Raw genomic sequence first — 17,284 nt, forward strand, 5'->3', positions numbered from 1 at the left:
TAAAGAGTTGTTGTCGGAACAGTTTATACCTAGAATATCTTAGATTTATTCTTTGTCAACATCTTGTTTTTATTTTCTATACTAAGTTTATCGTCCTGCACCTGTTTAATATTGTAAATAAAAGCCTCCTAAGAGAGGTGAGCGCCAGAACATCCAGTCTCTCTGATCTGCCGCTTCTGTTTTTACACTCCACTTCTCACTAATTCCCCACCAAGACTGGTCTCTCTTCCTTCTCGCTCACTCTTCTAAGAGAGGTAGGCCAGGGTGTTGTCTCTGTTTTGATTGGCTGTGGGCCCAGGCGTGCGTTATCTCCTGTGGAACATGTTCTGGTCCTGCCCCTGATAGGGCCTGGCAACTGACCTGGCTTGGCTCCACCCACTCCTGATTACATCACTGCTGGAGTGTGATGTCTGTTTGCCTTCTCCCTCTGAGCAGACAGGTACTGTTTCTGGCTGCGCAGGAAGTTTCTCCCATTCCGACTCTTCGCTGTAGGGGGATACAACAGACTGAGTTTCAATAGGCCAGATAGTGTCTTTTCATTCTTCTAATGGGCTGTCTGTTGTTGACTATCGTAGTCTACGATATCACTGACTGTACAGCGCTAAGCAGCAGACAGACCTAGTGGCTGTAACCCTGGCTATTAGTGGTAAACAGCCAGGTAGTTTTGTGGGGGAAGATGGTGCAGAGTGACTGGATGCTGGACTGAGTGAGTTAGCGTGAATACAGACACACATGGAGTTCCTAAGGAGCCTGGTCCCGGCCGCCATATCGTGGGACGGGGGGGCGTTGGAGTCTGGGGGAGGGTTGCCCCGGGAGACAGGCCCCCGTCTGCTGAGGATGAAGCGCCTGGGCCTGCTGGCCATGGGCCAGACCATCGAGGAGGACCAGGAGGGTCTGGTGAGTACCTCCACTACCAGGCCCGTCCGCTCCAACCGGACCAACCGCATCAAAGGTACTGACAGACTAGGAAGCTTTCTCTTACAATGAATGACTGGCTCGCCTTATCAAGACCTACAGAGTTTTGCATTCATGTTTAACTCTGTCGTATGCACTTGAGGCATTGTGCTGTTGAGCAGAGTCATCAGTCAATCAACTGGCTGAATCTTTAGTTTGATCTTGGCCTAGTACTTGGTAAACCAATAACGTCATCAGCTGCAATAACTTTCTAATGTGATACCTATGAGACGCCATCACATGAAACACAGTAGGCTATAGGGTCATTGAGGGTTTGTGCTGTTATTGCCACATCAGTACCTTCAGGTAAAGTAAGGCTTTGTGTCTTGTGTGTGTGAAAGAGTTTAAAATTATTGTGGTAGTGAGTGATCTGGGACATTGACGATTCTGGGCTCTAAAGTGGTGCAGCGGTCTAAGGCACTGCATCTCAGTGCAAGAGGCACTGTGTGAATCCATGCTGTATCACATCCGGCCGTGATTGGGAGTCCCATAGGGCGGCGCACAATTGGCCCAGCGTTGTCCGGGTTTGGCCGGAGTAGGCAGTCATTGTAAATAAAAATTTGTTCTTAACTGACTTGCCTAGTTAAAGGTTAAATAAATAAACATTTCACATGCAGTATGCTCATACTGCTATGACAGACGGAGAACTCTGTGAAAGGGCCCAGTGAAAGTTAGCAGGACGGTGGAATATTCTATCACAAAGTCACTGAGCGGTGTTATATTGTATGCTGAAATGGAACTTGAGTTGCTGTTATTTTTTTATTTTTTTGGCTGAAATATATTTTTTATGCTCTATGATACGGTAGCTTCTGAGTTTAATGGCTTGGAAAGGACTTCTAAAATGGTTTGTTTTGTTTCTGAAAGACCATTAAATACACAAAAAATAATTTACTATTGACTTCAAAATGGAGGACCCAAACGTATCGGTTTATAGTAAGCACTAAACAGGCCTCTCGTTTTGTGTGTGTGTTCACCAGCCTCTTTCCATCATCCGCAGGGTGATGACTCGTCAGTCGATCAGCGTGGCTTTGTGCTCAACCCTGCCTGTCAGAACACGCTCGCTCTTTGTTTGCTCCTCCCTGAAACATGGCTGAATCAACAAATCAACCAATTCTCCCTATGAGAGATTTACAGCTAGTCCACACTGACAGCTTGCTACACCTAAATACAGTCCCACGCTGTTTTCCCTTCAGACGCACCAGGACACACCAGTTCTGACCCGAGGTTGAGAGAGAGAGCTTACATGTCTACGAGACGACACAAACAACTTTTTACTGTAGCAGCTGGGTGAAGGTATGAGTGTTACTCTGAACTCCACGCTGTTACACCTGATATTCCTATTCTGGGGCAATGAGGCGCCTCTATTCAGGTTAGATTTGACAAAGTCGCTGAGTTGTACAGAAATGTATCCATGCCACGCACATGGTGGAAGTTGAGCGGGTAGCACTTTGCCCGGTTTGGAAGTTGACCCTCCCCTTCTCCGGGACTTTCCTGTGTGGAACATGTTTGTGGTCTCTAGATGAATTTCCCTCCCAAATTTTCTCTCTGAGAATGAAAAACCTGAATGAATCCAGGTTCTATTCAACCAGGACACTGCCTTCCGCTGTATTAGACAGGAACAATGGTAATGGTGGTAATGTGTAATGGATGGGGTGCGTGATGATGATTTACTGTAGTTTATGGCATAGCCTAAAGAATCAAGGAACCATTTTGAATGTTTTTGAAGCGGCTCTTTCTGCAGTTTGCGACCTCCCTCACACACCCTTCCCATATGATTCAGTGTCACGTCCTAGGTCTCTCCTCTAGTCTGCCATGGCCTGCCCTTCCTGCATTGACTTTTGAGGTGGTGCTCTCTTTCGCTCTCTGTTATTGGTCATTGAAGCACACAATGACATCACCCCTGTGGTGGATGTGCTGCAACCTGATTCCAGGGAATTATTTGATACGTATTTGGTTAAAGGGTGCCCGGTGTGTTTGTGAATGTGACCTAAACGCAGTGTTTTTGTGTGTATGTGGTGTACTTTATAATGTGGAGGTGTGTGTGTTAGGGATGGGGTTATTGGCTTATTGGCTGACTCTTGATACACATGTTGTAGCCTAGTACCTCTTTCTCAACTGGTGTCTCTGACCTCCAGGATGGTGCTGGTACAGACATCTAGCGCCAGTTTTGTAATCGGGCTGCGTACAGGGAGCAGTCCTGAAAACCCAAAAGGCAGTAACAGTAAAATAGTATTACCGAGCCAGCCAGCACAGAGCTTGGTCTGCAACTCCAATGGGAAAACTCTCATAGCAGAGGGGACACATCATTTTATGAACACTCAGACTCTCAAATAACTGACCCATCACATGAGGAATGAAATTGCAGAGAGTGAGGGGCTACGTGTGTTTGTGAAGAGGCTTAATTCCAAATTGGCTGGCCGACAGCAGCTCTGTGCTTCTATCCGTAGGGAGGGACTCATTGTGCTGTGCTGTGGTGACCTTAAAGTAACTCTCCCCTGACTCGGCTCTGTGGATTTGATAGTCAAATCTGGGGAAGCTGGGTCAAGTGAGGTGGAAGACAGGATATGGTGAAATGGCGTGAAGGAGGTGGTGGTGGTTCTGGTTGGAAAGTGAATGGTTATGGATGGGAGCTTCTAGTGCGCATTGTTAGACATGTTATTAACATGTTAAACAATTATTGAATATGCTCAGCTAGTTGCTTAGGGATCAGAGTTGAAACAAAATATTTTCGAACCAACCTTGCCTCTCACCTTGACGTAGTGTTATGGCGCTAAATGTAATGTTGATAGCATTGTGAGCCACGGAGGAGGACGGTCGACCTGTTCAGAATTTTTATATTTTTTATTTTACCTTTATTTAACTAGGTAGGCCAGTTGAGAACAAGTTCTCATTTACAACTGCGACCTGGCCAAGATGAAGCAAAGCAGTGCGACACAAACAACAGAGTTACACATGGAATAAACAAATGTACAGTCAATAACACAATAGATCAAATCTATGTGCAGTGTGTGCAAATGTAGAAGAGTAGGGTGGTATAAGGCAATAAATAGGCCATAGAGGCGAAATAATTACAATTTAGCATTAACACTGGAGTGATAGATGTGCAGGGGGTGCAAATGAGCAAGAAGATAAATAACAATATGGGGATGAGGTAGTTGGGTGTGCTATTTACAGATTGGCTGTATACAGTGATCGGTAAGCTGCTCTGACAGCTGATGATTAAAGTTAGAGGGAGATATAAGCCTCCAGCTAAAGCAATTTGTTCCAGTCATTGGCAGCAGAGAACTGTAAGGAAAGGTGGCCAAAGGAAGTGTTGGCTTTGGGGATGACCAGTGAAATATACCTGCTGGAGCGTGTGCTACGGGTGGGTGTTGCTATGGTGACCAGTGAGCTGAGATAAGGTGGGGCTTTACCTAGCAAGGACTTCTATATGACCTGGAGCCAGTGGGTTTGGCGACATATTTATTTATATTATATATATTTATTTATATTATATATATTTATTTATATATATAGATATATAGCGTGAGGTCCAGCCAATGAGCGCATACAGGTCGCAGTGGTGGGTAGTATATGGGGCTTTGGTGACCTAACAGATGGCACTGTGATAGACCACATCCAATTTTCTGAGTAGAGTGTTGGAGGCTATTTTGTAAATGACATCACCGAAGTCAAGGATCGGTAGGATAGTCAGTTTTACGGGGGTATGTTTGGCAGCAGGAGTGAAGGATGCTTTGTTGCGAAATAGGAAGCCGATTCTAGATTTAATTTTGGATTGGATATGCTTAATGTGAGTCTGGAAGGAGAGTTTATAGTCTAACCAGACACCTAGGTATTTGTAGTTGTCCACATTCTAAGTCAGAACCGTCCAGAGTCGTGATGCGAGTCGGGCGGGCAGTGATTGGTTGAAGAGCATGCATTTAGTTTCACTAGCATCTAAAAGCAGTTGGAGGCCACGGGAGTGTTGTATGGCATTGAAGCTCGTTTGGAGGTTTGTTAACCTCTGGGATATGTGGGACGCTAGCTAGTGAAAATGCAGAGTGCCAAATTCAAATAAATTACTATAAAAATCTAACTTTCATGAAATCACACATGCAAGATACCAAAGTAAGCTACACTTGTTGTGAATCCAGCCAACATGTCAGATTTCAAAAAGGCTTTTCAGCGAAAGCAAATAATGCTATTATCTGAGGATACCCAGTAAACAAAGACAGAAAAGCATATTTCAACCCTGCAGGCGTGACACAAAACGCAGAAATAAAGATATAATTCATGCCTTACCTTTGACGAGCATCTTTTGTTGGCACTCCAATATGTCCCATAAACCTAACAAATAGTATTTTTTGTTTGATTAATTCCGTCTATATATCCATTTATTTGGCGCGTTTGATCCAGAAAAACACTGGTTACAACATGCGCAACGTGACTACAAAATATCTCAAAAGTTACCTGTAAACTTCGCCAAAACATTTCAAACTACTCTTGTAATACAACTTTAGGTATTTTTTAACGTAAATAATTGACAAAATTGAAGACTGGATGATCTGTGTTCAGGAGGAAAACAAACTGCAGCTAGCTTTCAGGTCACGCGCCTCTATCAAAGAGTCCTCTTCACTCTAGCCTTGTTCTGAACCATGTTTCTTCTTCATTACATAAAGGAAAAACCTCTCCAATTTCTAAAGACTGTTGACATCCAGTGGAAGTGATAGGAACTGCAAGAAGGTCCCTTAGAAATCTGGATTCCCAATGAAAACCGATTTGAAAAGAGTGACCTCAAAAAAACAAAAAAAATTGTGAATGGTTTGTCCTCGGGGTTTCACCTTCCAAATAAGTTCTGTTATACTCAGACATGATTCAAACAGTTTTAGAAACTTCAGTGCTTTCTATCTGAATCTAATACTAATAATTTGCATATCTTATCTTCTGGGGATGAGTACCAGGCAGTTTAATTTGGGCAGGCTTTTCATCCAATATTCCCGAATACTGCCCCCTATCCTATCGAAGTTAAGTGTCCAAAGAAGGGCCAGATATATACAGAATGGTGTCGTCTGCGTAGAGGTGGATCAGAGAATCACCAGCAGCAAGAGCGACATCATTGATACATACAGAGAAAAGAGTTGGCCTGAGAATTGGACCCTGTGGCACCCCATAGAGACTGCCAGAGGTCCGGACAACAAACAGGCCCTCCGATTTGACACACTGAACTCTATCAGAGAAGTAGTTGGTGAACCAGGCGAGGCAGTCATTTGCGAAACCAAGGCTATTGAGTCTGTCGATAAGAATGCGGTGATTGACAGAGTCAAAAGCCTTGGCCAGGTCGATAAAGACTGCTGCACAGTACTGTCTTATCAATGGCGGTTATGATATCGTTTAGAACCTTGGGCGTGGCTGAGGTGCACCCATGACCAGCTGGGAAACCAGATTGCATTGTGGAGAAGGTACGATGGGATTCGAAATGGTCGGTGATATGTTTTGTTAACTTCGCCTTTGAAGATTTTAGAAAGGCAGTGCAGGATGGATATATGTCGATAACAGTTTGGGTCTAGAGTGTCTCACCCTTTGAAGGGGGATGACCGCGGCAGCTTTCCAATCTTTGGGGATCTCACACGATACGAGAGATTGAACAGGCTAGTAATAGGGGTTGCAACAATTTCGGCAGATAATTTTAGAAATAGAGGGTCCAGATTGGCTTGCCCAGCTGATTTGTAGGGATCCAGATTTTGCAGCTCTTTCACAACATCCGCTATCTGGATTTGGGTGAAAGAGAAATGGGGAGGCTTGGGCAAGTTGTTGCAGGGGGTGTAGAGCTGTTGGCCGGGGTAGGGGTAGCCAGATGGAAAGCATGGCCAACTGTAGAAAAATGCTTCTTGAAATTATCGGTTATTGTAGATTTATCAGTGGTGAGTGCAGTGGGCAGCTGGGAGGAGGTGCCCTTATTTTTCATGGTCTTCAATGTCCCAAAACCTTTTGGAATTAGTGCTAAAGGATGCAAATTTCTGTTTGAAAAAGCTAGCCTTATTTTTCCTAATGGACTGTGTATATTGGTTCCTGACTTCTCTGAAATGTTGCTATTTGACGCTAATGCAGTACGCCACAGGATGTTTTTGTGCTTGTCAAGGGCAGTCATGTCTGGGAGTGAACCAAGGGCTATATCTGTTCTTAGTTCTACATTTTTTGAATGGGGCATGCTTATTTAAGATGGTGAGGAAAGCACTTTTAAAGAGCAACCAGGCATCCTCTACTGATGGGATGAGGTCAATATCCTTCCAGGATACCCGGGCCAGGTTGATTAGAAAAGCCTGCTCGCTGATGTGTTTTAGGGAGCGTTTGACAGTGATGAGGTTTGACCGCGGGCCCATTACGGACGCAGGCAATGAGGCAGTGATCGCTGAGATCCTGATTGAAGACCGTAGAGGTGTATTTAGAGTAAGTTGGTCAGGATGATATCTAAGCGGGTGCCCGTGGTTATGGATTTAGGGTTGTACCTGGTAGATTCCTTGATAATTTGTATGAGATTGAGGGAATCTAGTTTAGATTGTAGGATGGCAGGGGTTTTAAGAATAACTCCGTTTAGGTCACCTAACAGTACGAACTCTGAAGATAGATGGGGGGCAATCAATTCACATATGGTGTCCATGGCACAGCTGGGGGGCTGAAGGGGGTCTATAACAAGCGGCAACAGTGAGACGCTTGTTTCTGGAAAGGTGGATTTTTAGAAGAAGCTCGAATTGTTTGGGCACAGACCTGGATAGTATGACAGGACTCTGCAGTAGATTACAGCTCCTATCAATTGTTGTTCTCCCCCCCTACTTTGTGCAGAACACTGTGGACAGGAAATGTATCTTCTGTCCTCACTGTGGCCGTATAGGAGGAACTCCCCCTGCCCAGTAATGTCTGGAGCCAGTCAGGATGGCCAGCCACTGTCACTCCTCCCATTGGACGTCTGCCTCTACCTGACCTGCCATGGTCTTTTTCAATTGAGCTTTGAGCGCTAGTACAGATGGGCCTATATCATCAAAACAAATTGCTAAAATGTGGAGGTATGCATAGCTTAGTTTCATTGTTGACATTCTTGTTGGGGGCCCAGTGCTCTTTGATGATATCCTGTTCTGTTTTGGAAGAATACTGTTTGATCTAACCTGAGAGAGCTGATACTGTTGTACTGCGTTCCTGAAGATATGAACAGTGTTTATTCTAAACAGTCTTACCTCTGATATGGGCTCCTGAGTGGCGCAGCGGTCTAAGGCACTGCATCTCAGTGCAGGAGGTGGCATTACAGACCCTGGTTTGATTCCAGGCTGTATCACAACTGGGAGTGATTGGGAGTCCCATATGGCAGTGCACAATTGGCCCAGTGTTGTTTTGGGAAGGTCGTCATTGTAAATAAGAATTTGTTTCCAAACTGTCTTGCCTAGTTAAATTAAGGTTAAATAAACAATTTGAGCCATGGGTAGGTGAGGTGTGTGTGTGTGTTAAAGGGATACTGCTGAACTTGACCAATGAGGCCCTTTATCTACTTCCCCACTATCAAATGAGCATGCTGGCAGATACCCATAGACTTCCATTCAGTGCGATAATGCTAGTTAGCATTGGCTCGTGAAACTACCTCTTAACTTCCTTGATACCAAACAGAGACTTAAAAATGGTATCCACAAGTTCATATGACTCTGGGGAAGTAGACATTGCCAAAATCCAAAAGTATCCTTTTAAGGCTGGGAATTTCCAAGGACCTCACAATATGATATTATCACTATACTTGGGTGCCTATGTATTGCTATTCGATATCATGATTTTCTATGTATTGTGATTCGATGTTCCAAACTTGGGCCTATTGCTCACTATGCCTGCTGCAAAGGGACGAGAGTGCATGAGAAAACGAGGTTTGATCAGTCATTGAATGAAAGTACTGAAAACGTGTTGGCTCATCATTGGCAAAAAAAAGAGTTTGAAGGAGAAATATTTTAAGTTTTTGTGTAGGTACAGCCAAGTAGCACTAGCTACCGTTACTTAACTCTAGAAAAGCCCTGTTGGACGCCCACCTTTGGGCCAATGACATGCTTTTTGAATGTCAACATTTTTATAAATACATTTCATACACGTTATTGCAAAAATGAAGGTTTTTATGAAGGTCTTGGGTAACATTAGAATACGAAAGAAAATGTATCTCAAAGAACACAATAGCATTTTCATTATTTTATGTAGCTAGACTATGTCATGAACAAACCAAAAACCACAATACCAAAATTCAAGTATTGAAATCCGTTAAAGGGATACTTTAGATAAATGGCTTCATTGCCAAAATCCCACTTTCCCAGAGTCTGATTTGACTCATGGATACATTTTTTAGGTCTCTGCATCCATTATGAAGGAAGTTATAGGTAGTTTTGTGAGCCAATGCTAACTGGTATTACGCAGTTACCCATAGACCTCCAGTCATTGTGTCAACGCTAGTTAAAGATTTCGCTAACGCTAGTTAACAACTTCAAATTGCGGTTGAGGAACATTGCTTCTGAATGAAAAACTGAGATGCAGCAGAGCTTAGTATGCTGGTGTTTAGACCGACGCCTCAGAATGGCACAGCCACATACGGTCAATCACCGACAGCAATGAACATACTACTCCCGCTCCTTTCTACTGTTTTTGTTTTAAATGGCTAAACTAATTCAGTACTGCTCCATCATAAGGCTCCTGACTGCCCAGTGACAATACTGCAGGGCGGGCAGGGTGTGACAATGCAGGTCTTTGTGGAGAGTTTGTTTACAATGCAGAGCCCTGCTTGGTTTTGCATAACTTGTTATGTTGTGAGAGACAGTCATGTGATGGTGAGAGCGACTGAGAAAGAGAGAAGTGGAGAGGTTGCGCTACAAACGGAGGAAAAATAGATATTTTGTTAGTGTTCTTCTTGTATATCTGTTCTCCCTGAAGTGTTTTGTGAACCAAATGTAATAATGTGTATGACCACAAATCTGTTGTCATGTGGCTCTATTTCAGTCTGCAGCCAGGGTTTAAAAAGAGACACAAACACACAATGGGGTGTGTGTCGCCAACGATGTGCGTGCGTTTCTTTGTGTCTTGATGGCTGTTGCTGGACAAAACTATGATGTAATCCTATGACTCCTATGGGTGTGTCAGTTTGTTGTTGACCCAAACGGATTAAGTATCCTTCTACCCATCATGCCATGCTCTGTGGGTGAGGGCTGCAGCGTGCCATGTTCTGTGCCCCAGGCAGGTGTAAAGGTGAAACGCCCCAATCTGGAATCTCATGGCCAGCAGCATACTCTAGGCTACTCTGTGTTGGTGTGTGTGAAATACATTTTTATAGGTGGAACATTTTTTGTATTTAAAAAAAATAATTTCCTGTTTTTGTTGAAGTGCTGAATGGAGTTTGAATAGTGTTTAATTTTTTGTTTTATGCTGCTCTGGTGTCCTCTGCCTCCCTCCATATTCTTTCCTCCAGCCCCCACCCCCCGGCTTATTCAATCCCTCTTTTTCTTCCTCTTCCTCATACTGCAGTCGGGGATGACGCATCAGTACTACTGTGGAGAGAACAGGAAGTGTAGTTTTGATAGGCCAGCAGCGCTGGACCACAGCCAAGGAACACTCGCAGCATTTTGATGACATCACCTCTACCCCCCCCCTCACCCAGCTATTGAAACTAACCCTCTAGAGGGGGAGAGAGAGTGCGTCAGCAAGCATCAGTGAGCGAACAAGAGCTAGTTGAGGAGGGGAGGGGTTGTCCGCAAGCGAATGGAGAGGGAGAGCGCGACGGGGGGAGAATAGCTGACAGTGCTAGCAGTAGCAAGCTTGGACTCGACACAGAGGAGAGAGAATATTGCTGTGCTCCGCCGAGACAAGAATATATATTTTTCTGCGTGCTGCTCCACTTCCCATTCCTCTCTCTAACATCGGGAGGAAAGTTGTTTGTTTTATTTATTTATTTTCCTACGGTATTCATTCACCTCTGTGTTGTCTGTGCTGGGAGCGTGGTAAGGGACTCTGTGGATTGGCTAGCGAGCGGACGTTTGGATGGAAATGCAGCTCTAAAGATCCTCACACTCTCCTCTCTCCGTGCCTCACTGGGTGGTTGTACTTTCCACTGAACCCAGCTTACCGCCTGACACTTCCCCATGGGCCTCTCTGCAAACAGCAGCTGACTGGTGTCTGTTCTGAAATTCACCATGAGTCCTATAACCAGCTCCTCTGGAGGGTAGAACTGGGCTCCTGTCTGTTAGGAGGAGAGGTGTGTGTGTGTTTTGGGGGAGAGGAAGTGTGTATTTGTGGGCCAGCGAAGTTGGAGTTTCCGGTCTGTGTTTTGGAGGATAACGTTAACAAGACTGGTCTTTGGTAACAGCCCTCGCTGGCGTCATGCTGAGCCTGCAGGATTCGCTCTTCTTTGAGATCAGTATCAAGTCTCTGCTCAAGTCGTGGAGCGGCAGCTGTGAGTACCCTCGTCACAGAGCCCGTCACAAGCGCACACCCAACGTTTACATACCATACCTAGCAAACGACACGCTCATCCATCTATATCACACGCTTACGTGGAACACAGCCATTAAGACTGCTTATTCTCTTGGACATTTGCACCAATGGTTTAATCCGAGCAGAAAGGGGGAGCGGGGGGTCTAGGCGGTAGACAGATGGGGAGATGTTTGGTCCAGCTGTGCCCGGTCTAGTTTGGTCTGTGTGCGGGTAGGAGAGGATTGAGTGTTCCCCCCCCCCCCTCTCGTCCTGACCTCTCTACTGGTTGGCTGCCCTTTATTCCTCGGGGCCTGTTGCCCTGATGAGCATCTGCAGATACAGACTCCGATTACAGGCGCACACAGGCGGGAAGTCCTCTCCCCTGAGTGTCTCCGTGAGGGCGCCAGGTGCTTGTTGTGTGGGTAAATGTGTCTGCACGAGCTCTCTCTCTTTTGCTCTCTGTCGTCTGTCTGTCCGGGTCTCTCCCTCTCTGTCATCCTCTGGGATGGCTAATGTTTCCTCATTGATCCGTCTTCTCGTTGACTCCCATTAGTCGACTGGTATACAGATCACATTGGAGGGCCTGTGCACCATCCTATTGACCTTACCCATGGTCCTCATCTCTACTGGAAAGTTAATTCCAGTAAGGGTCACTACTGAAGCTGTGCTTGTTTGCCTCCCCTCAGTGCCTTTGATTATCAAGAAATACGCACAGTGAGTCACTTTTCTTGAGCAGTGACCCATTAGACTATGACTAAGCCTATTCTGGCTTTGTCTCATTTTAATATTTCCTCAAGGCCTAAGTGGCCCAGTTTTTAATGTATTTGATTTTTTAAATCATTTTGATAACTGTTTTCTGATCAAATGATCATCTGTACTGTGTTCCTTAGCTTTGAGGAACTTCGCCCGTACTGAGAGTGTGACTCAATTGCAGAGCCTTCGGAGGCCAAATCAAGCTCCGTACCGCATCGCGGTGCGCCTCCCAAATGTTGTCACAATGCAGAGGGCTCCGTAAAGCTCTGCGTTGACATGATTTAGTTGACGGTAGGTGGGGAGTGGTGGTACGTCCTGTATCAACACAAACTCACTTCCTTGACAACTTCCTTCACAACAGCCTTGCGAAGCACACATGCCCTGACCTCTGCGGAGGCCGAATCGCAGTACATCAAATCAAATGTTATTGGTGTCACACATATTCAGCAGGTGTTATTGCGGTTGTAGCGAAATGCTGTGCGGCCAATGGAGACACTGGAATAACATAAATAGCATTTAATGTGGCTTAAGCACAATGAGCGGTGCTTCATTTTCTGTTGTCAAACTGCTACTACAACCCTAATTGTAAACCAGACTAAACGGTAATATGAAACTGACAGTCTGTTATTCAGTCTGTTACAGTAGCTAGCTGGCACCTCGTAATGGCTCAGTAGAAATGCAAGGTGACCGTTGGGTAAACATGTTGTTTCCTAATGAATGCCCCTTCACCCCTCTGTCCCCCCTCTGTGTTGGCTGCCAACTCTCCATTGGGCTTCTCACTTAGAACAATGACGAGTAAGGCTTAGTTTCAGCAACTGTCACTATGCCATCCTGCCAAAACGCTTTTCTCCCGCTTTCCTTCTGTTTCCCCCTATATTTAATGTCCCAGGATGTGCCCTGTCCTCAGTCACAAGTGTTCAGCCTAAACACTCATTATAACAATGTGACTCTGATCATCATGCTCGGCAGTGAACCGACAGGTGTGTAATCACGCCTTAGTACAGATAACCCTGCTATCAGTCTGCTTGTTACACCAGGGTTATCCACGTCCCTTTTTAAACACTGGGAATGCATTTCACTTTTACTACATTGCATGTGTGATCTGAGTAATACAGTGTTGTCTCTGAATTGACTATGGGATTATTTGGACCAAAAGGAGGCCAGTCCAAACGCATTGGAATCTGGACGTGTCCAGACACATTTCTAGAATAGCGCTTCAGTACTACAACAGTGTTCTGTATGTGCGAACACATACACATAGTGTGTGTTCGATTATCCCTGGTTGTCTTGGGAGCGGAAGTGAGGGCCTTGGGCAGGGCTCTATTTTTAAAGTGACAAGGTGGAGTCGCTGGCTCTAATACTTGTATAATCCCGCTGGGTGCTCTTTTTAATTGCAGGTCTCACAGTGGACCTCTGGCACGCTATGCATGATGAGCATGGAGCATGTGTGGCCTGGTTCATCTCCACTCAGCACAGTAGCTACTAGACTAGCTCTGGCTGGAGGGCTTGATCTGCAAGAGTAATCACTATTATTAGTCTTGTAGATCCTTACCATTCAGAGTCCTCTTCTCTCTAGAATGTCCTCTTCTTGGAAAGATCACGAAGCGCTCTGACGGGCTTGGTCATTTACTTGCCATCACAAGGTCATACTATGCGTTTGCATTGCAATTTGAATGTGAAATGGGGTGTTGGGTGAGTCAGTACTGTAGTAAATCAGTATGACAGGCCAGACAGCAAGTGGAAGCAGCTCACAGGTTTATGGAGTGTTTGTGAACATGTGCAATCGGGTCAGTTGGGAGAGGGAGGGAGGGAGGGAGGTGTTGCACGTCACAAGTGAGCGAGGCAGAGACTTGGCCAGGGAAAGGAATTGGATGGTTTGCATTTTTTCTTCACTCTGTTGTTGAGTGGAAAAGTACAAACAATGTTGGGTTTCTCATTTCTGTGAGCCAGGCAGTCAGCAGCCCAGCAGGCCCGGGACAGTGGGAGACTGGGGGGAAGGGGGTGAGAAAGAAGGGGAGAGGGACTGGGAAGGAGTCGGAGAGGGAAGAGGGTAGCAGAGGGGGGGCGGGTTGGAGGGGAAGGGAGAGGTGGTGGGGAGAAGGGTATGAGCAAGGGAAGTGAGGGAGAGGAAGGGAGCAAGGAGGGGGAGTGAGGGAGGGAGCAAAGAGAGAGAGGTGGGGTGAGGGAGAGGGGAGGCAGTGGGGTAAGGAGGAGAGAGCGAGGGGACTGAGGGAGAGCGAGAGCGAGGGGACTGAGGGAGAGCGAGAGCGAGGGGACTGAGGGAGAGGGAGGGGAGAGAGGGGGGGGACGGAGAGAGAGGGAGGGGACGGAGGGAGGGAGGGAGGGAGGGAGGGAGGGGGAGGGAGGGGACGGAGAGAGAGGGAGGGGATGGAGGGAGGGAGAGAGAGGGAGGGAGAGGGAGGGGAGAGAGGGAGGGGACGGAGAGAGAGGGAGGGGGAGGGAGGGAGGGGACGGAGAGAGAGGGAGGGGGGAGGGAGGGAGGGGACGGAGAGGGAGGGGAGGGAGGGAGAGAGAGAGAGGGAGGGGAGGGAGGGAGAGAGAGGGAGGGGACGGAGGGAGAGAGAGAGAGGGAGGGGACGGAGGGAGAGAGAGAGAGGGAGGGGACGGAGGGAGGGGACGGAGGGAGGGGAGGGAGCTGTGTGAGGGTAAGGGTATGAGCAGGGGAAGTGAGGGAGAGGAAGGGAGCAAGGAAGGGGAGTGGTGTAGCGAGAGGGAGGGAGGGTGAGGGAGAGGTGTGGGGGGAGTGGGGTAAGAGGGAGAGAGTGGGGAGGGACGGAGGGTGAGAGCGAGGGGACGGAGGGTGAGAGAGGGGGGGACTGAGGGTGAGAGAGGGGGGACTGAGGGAGAGAGGGGGGGACTGAGGGAGAGAGGGGGGGACTGAGGGAGAGAGGGGGGGACTGAGGGAGAGAGGGGGGGACTGAGGGAGAGAGGGGGGGGAATGAGGGAGAGAGGGGGGGACTGAGGGAGAGAGGGGGGGAATGAGGGAGAGAGGGGGGGACTGAGGGAGAGAGGGGGGAACTGAGGGAGAGAGGGCGCGAGGGGGGGGTGGGGAGAGGTGAAGGGGTGAGGGAATGAGGTGAGGGTAAGGGAACGGTATTGTAGAGGTAAGGGAACGAGGAGAGGAGGGAGGGGGGACACTGGAAAAGGGCAGGAGGGTGGGGACTGGAAAAGGGCAAGGGGAGGAGGAAAAGGGAGGCTGAGAGCACAGGCCTGTAGTGAGCTGGCTATGTGACGTCATCAGGGGAGAAAGAGGGTGTTGGTGTGGAGCACAGTAAACAAAGTGGGACTGTTTCAAAGGCTCTCTTTGCTGCAGAACAACATTTGAACTACTCTCAGCTGACACTCCCCAATTTTGTTCCCCCATTAACCCAAACACTGTCCCTGACTCCCTGAGCTCTTTTACATAAAGCAGCATGACTGTGCTGCGATTCTGCTGCAGCTGCTGAACCAACCGGAAATGTCCGATTTATGTTAAGTCTGCAAGTAAGGGTGCCACCTTCAGCTTTTTGTGACTGTGGCTGGCTACAGTAACAGTAGACTAACTTGCGTGGCTGCTGATTTAAAAAAAAAAAAAAAAAAAATTATTTAAAAAAAAATAGAAGGGCTGTAATGCTCCCCAACACTAATGTATAGGCTAAAGCCACCCAACTCTGAAACGCAAACGATTCTGTTAGGGCCCATTCATGTAACCTATGAGTTAAACTGTGTGTCTGTTTGTTCAGTAGGGTTTTAATGGGGGAGTTGCTGGGTGTGAACATGTTTCCTTCTCTTCTGAAAAACTCATTAATTTTTACTGTGTGCTGGTTCACTCCTTACTATTGTTTTGAAGTTTGGGCAACACACCAGTGTTCCCATGGTAATCAGGAAGAAACAGTGAGGCGTTTCCTTGGAGGGAGGTTGGGAGTCAGCTGACCATTGGCCATCCGTCCCAGAGTCCCCTCTGTCCTGGCAGGCAGACTGTGTCCTAGTACAGCAGCAGGGCCCCTCTGTTGGTTGCTGTGTCTATTAATTAGAGGTCGACCGATTTATGATTTTTCAACGCCAATACCGATTTATTGGAGGACCAAAAAAAGCAGATGCTGATTTTTATTTATTTATTTGTAATATTGACAATTACAACAATACTGAATGAACACTTATTTTAACTTAATATAATACATCAATAAAATCAATTTAGCCTCAAATAAATAATGAAACATGTTCAATTTGGTTTAAATAATGCAAAAAGTGTGTTGGAGAAGAAAGTAAAAGTGCAATATATGCCATGTAAGAAAGCTAATGTTTAAGTTCCTTGCTCAGAACATGAGAACATATGAAAGCTGGTGGTTCCTTTTAACATGAGTCTTCAATATTCCAAGGTAAGAAGTTTTAGGGTGTAGGTATTATAGGACTATTTCTCTCTATACCATTTGAATTTCATTGACCTTTAACTAACTATTGGATGTTCTTATAGGCACTTTAGTATTGCCAGTGTAACAATATAGCTTCCATCCCTCTCCTCGCCCCTACCTGGGCTAGAACCAGGAACACATCGACAACAGCCACCCTCGAAACAGCGTTACCCATGCAGAGCAAGGAGAACAACCACTCCAAGTCTCAGAGCGAGTGACATTTGAAACGCTATTAGCGTGCACCCAGCTAACTAGCTAGCCATTTCACATCGGTTACACCAGCCTCATCTCGGGAGTTGATAGGCTTGAAGTCATAAACAGCGCAATGCTTGAAGCACAGCGATAAGCTGCTGGCAAAATGCACGACAGTGCTGTTTGAATGAATGCTTACGAGCCTGCTGGTGCCTACCACCACTCAGACTGCTCTATCAAATCATAGACTTAGTCATAACATAATAACACACAGAAATACGAGCCTTAGTGTCCGGATTCGACCATATTAATGACCTATCATCTCGAAAACAAGAAGTTTATTCTTTCAGTGAAATACGGAACCGTTCCGTATTTTATCTAACGGGAGGCATCCCTAAGTCTAAATTTTCCTGTTACATTGCACAACCTTCAATGTTATGTCATAATTACGTAAAATTCTTTCAAATTAGTCGGCCCAAACTGTTGCATATACCCTGACTCTGCCTTCATTGCAC

At 46.4% G+C, this 17,284-nt stretch overlaps 1 protein-coding gene across 1 annotated transcript in view; it reads left to right on the forward strand.

The window, feature by feature from the left end:
* Positions 1 to 431: 431 nt before the first annotated feature.
* LOC135556322 (protein furry homolog-like) overlaps positions 432 to 17,284 on the forward strand; it is a 71,155-nt gene continuing 54,302 nt past the window's right edge. Inside the window, 1 exon segment of the mRNA XM_064989423.1 lies at positions 432 to 952. Coding sequence (XP_064845495.1) covers positions 733 to 952 — 220 coding nt within the window. The 5' untranslated portion in view covers positions 432 to 732.

The sequence above is a fragment of the Oncorhynchus masou genome, chromosome 15, assembly GCF_036934945.1.
Source record: "Oncorhynchus masou masou isolate Uvic2021 chromosome 15, UVic_Omas_1.1, whole genome shotgun sequence".
In the NCBI taxonomy this organism is placed as follows: Eukaryota; Metazoa; Chordata; class Actinopteri; order Salmoniformes; family Salmonidae; genus Oncorhynchus; species Oncorhynchus masou.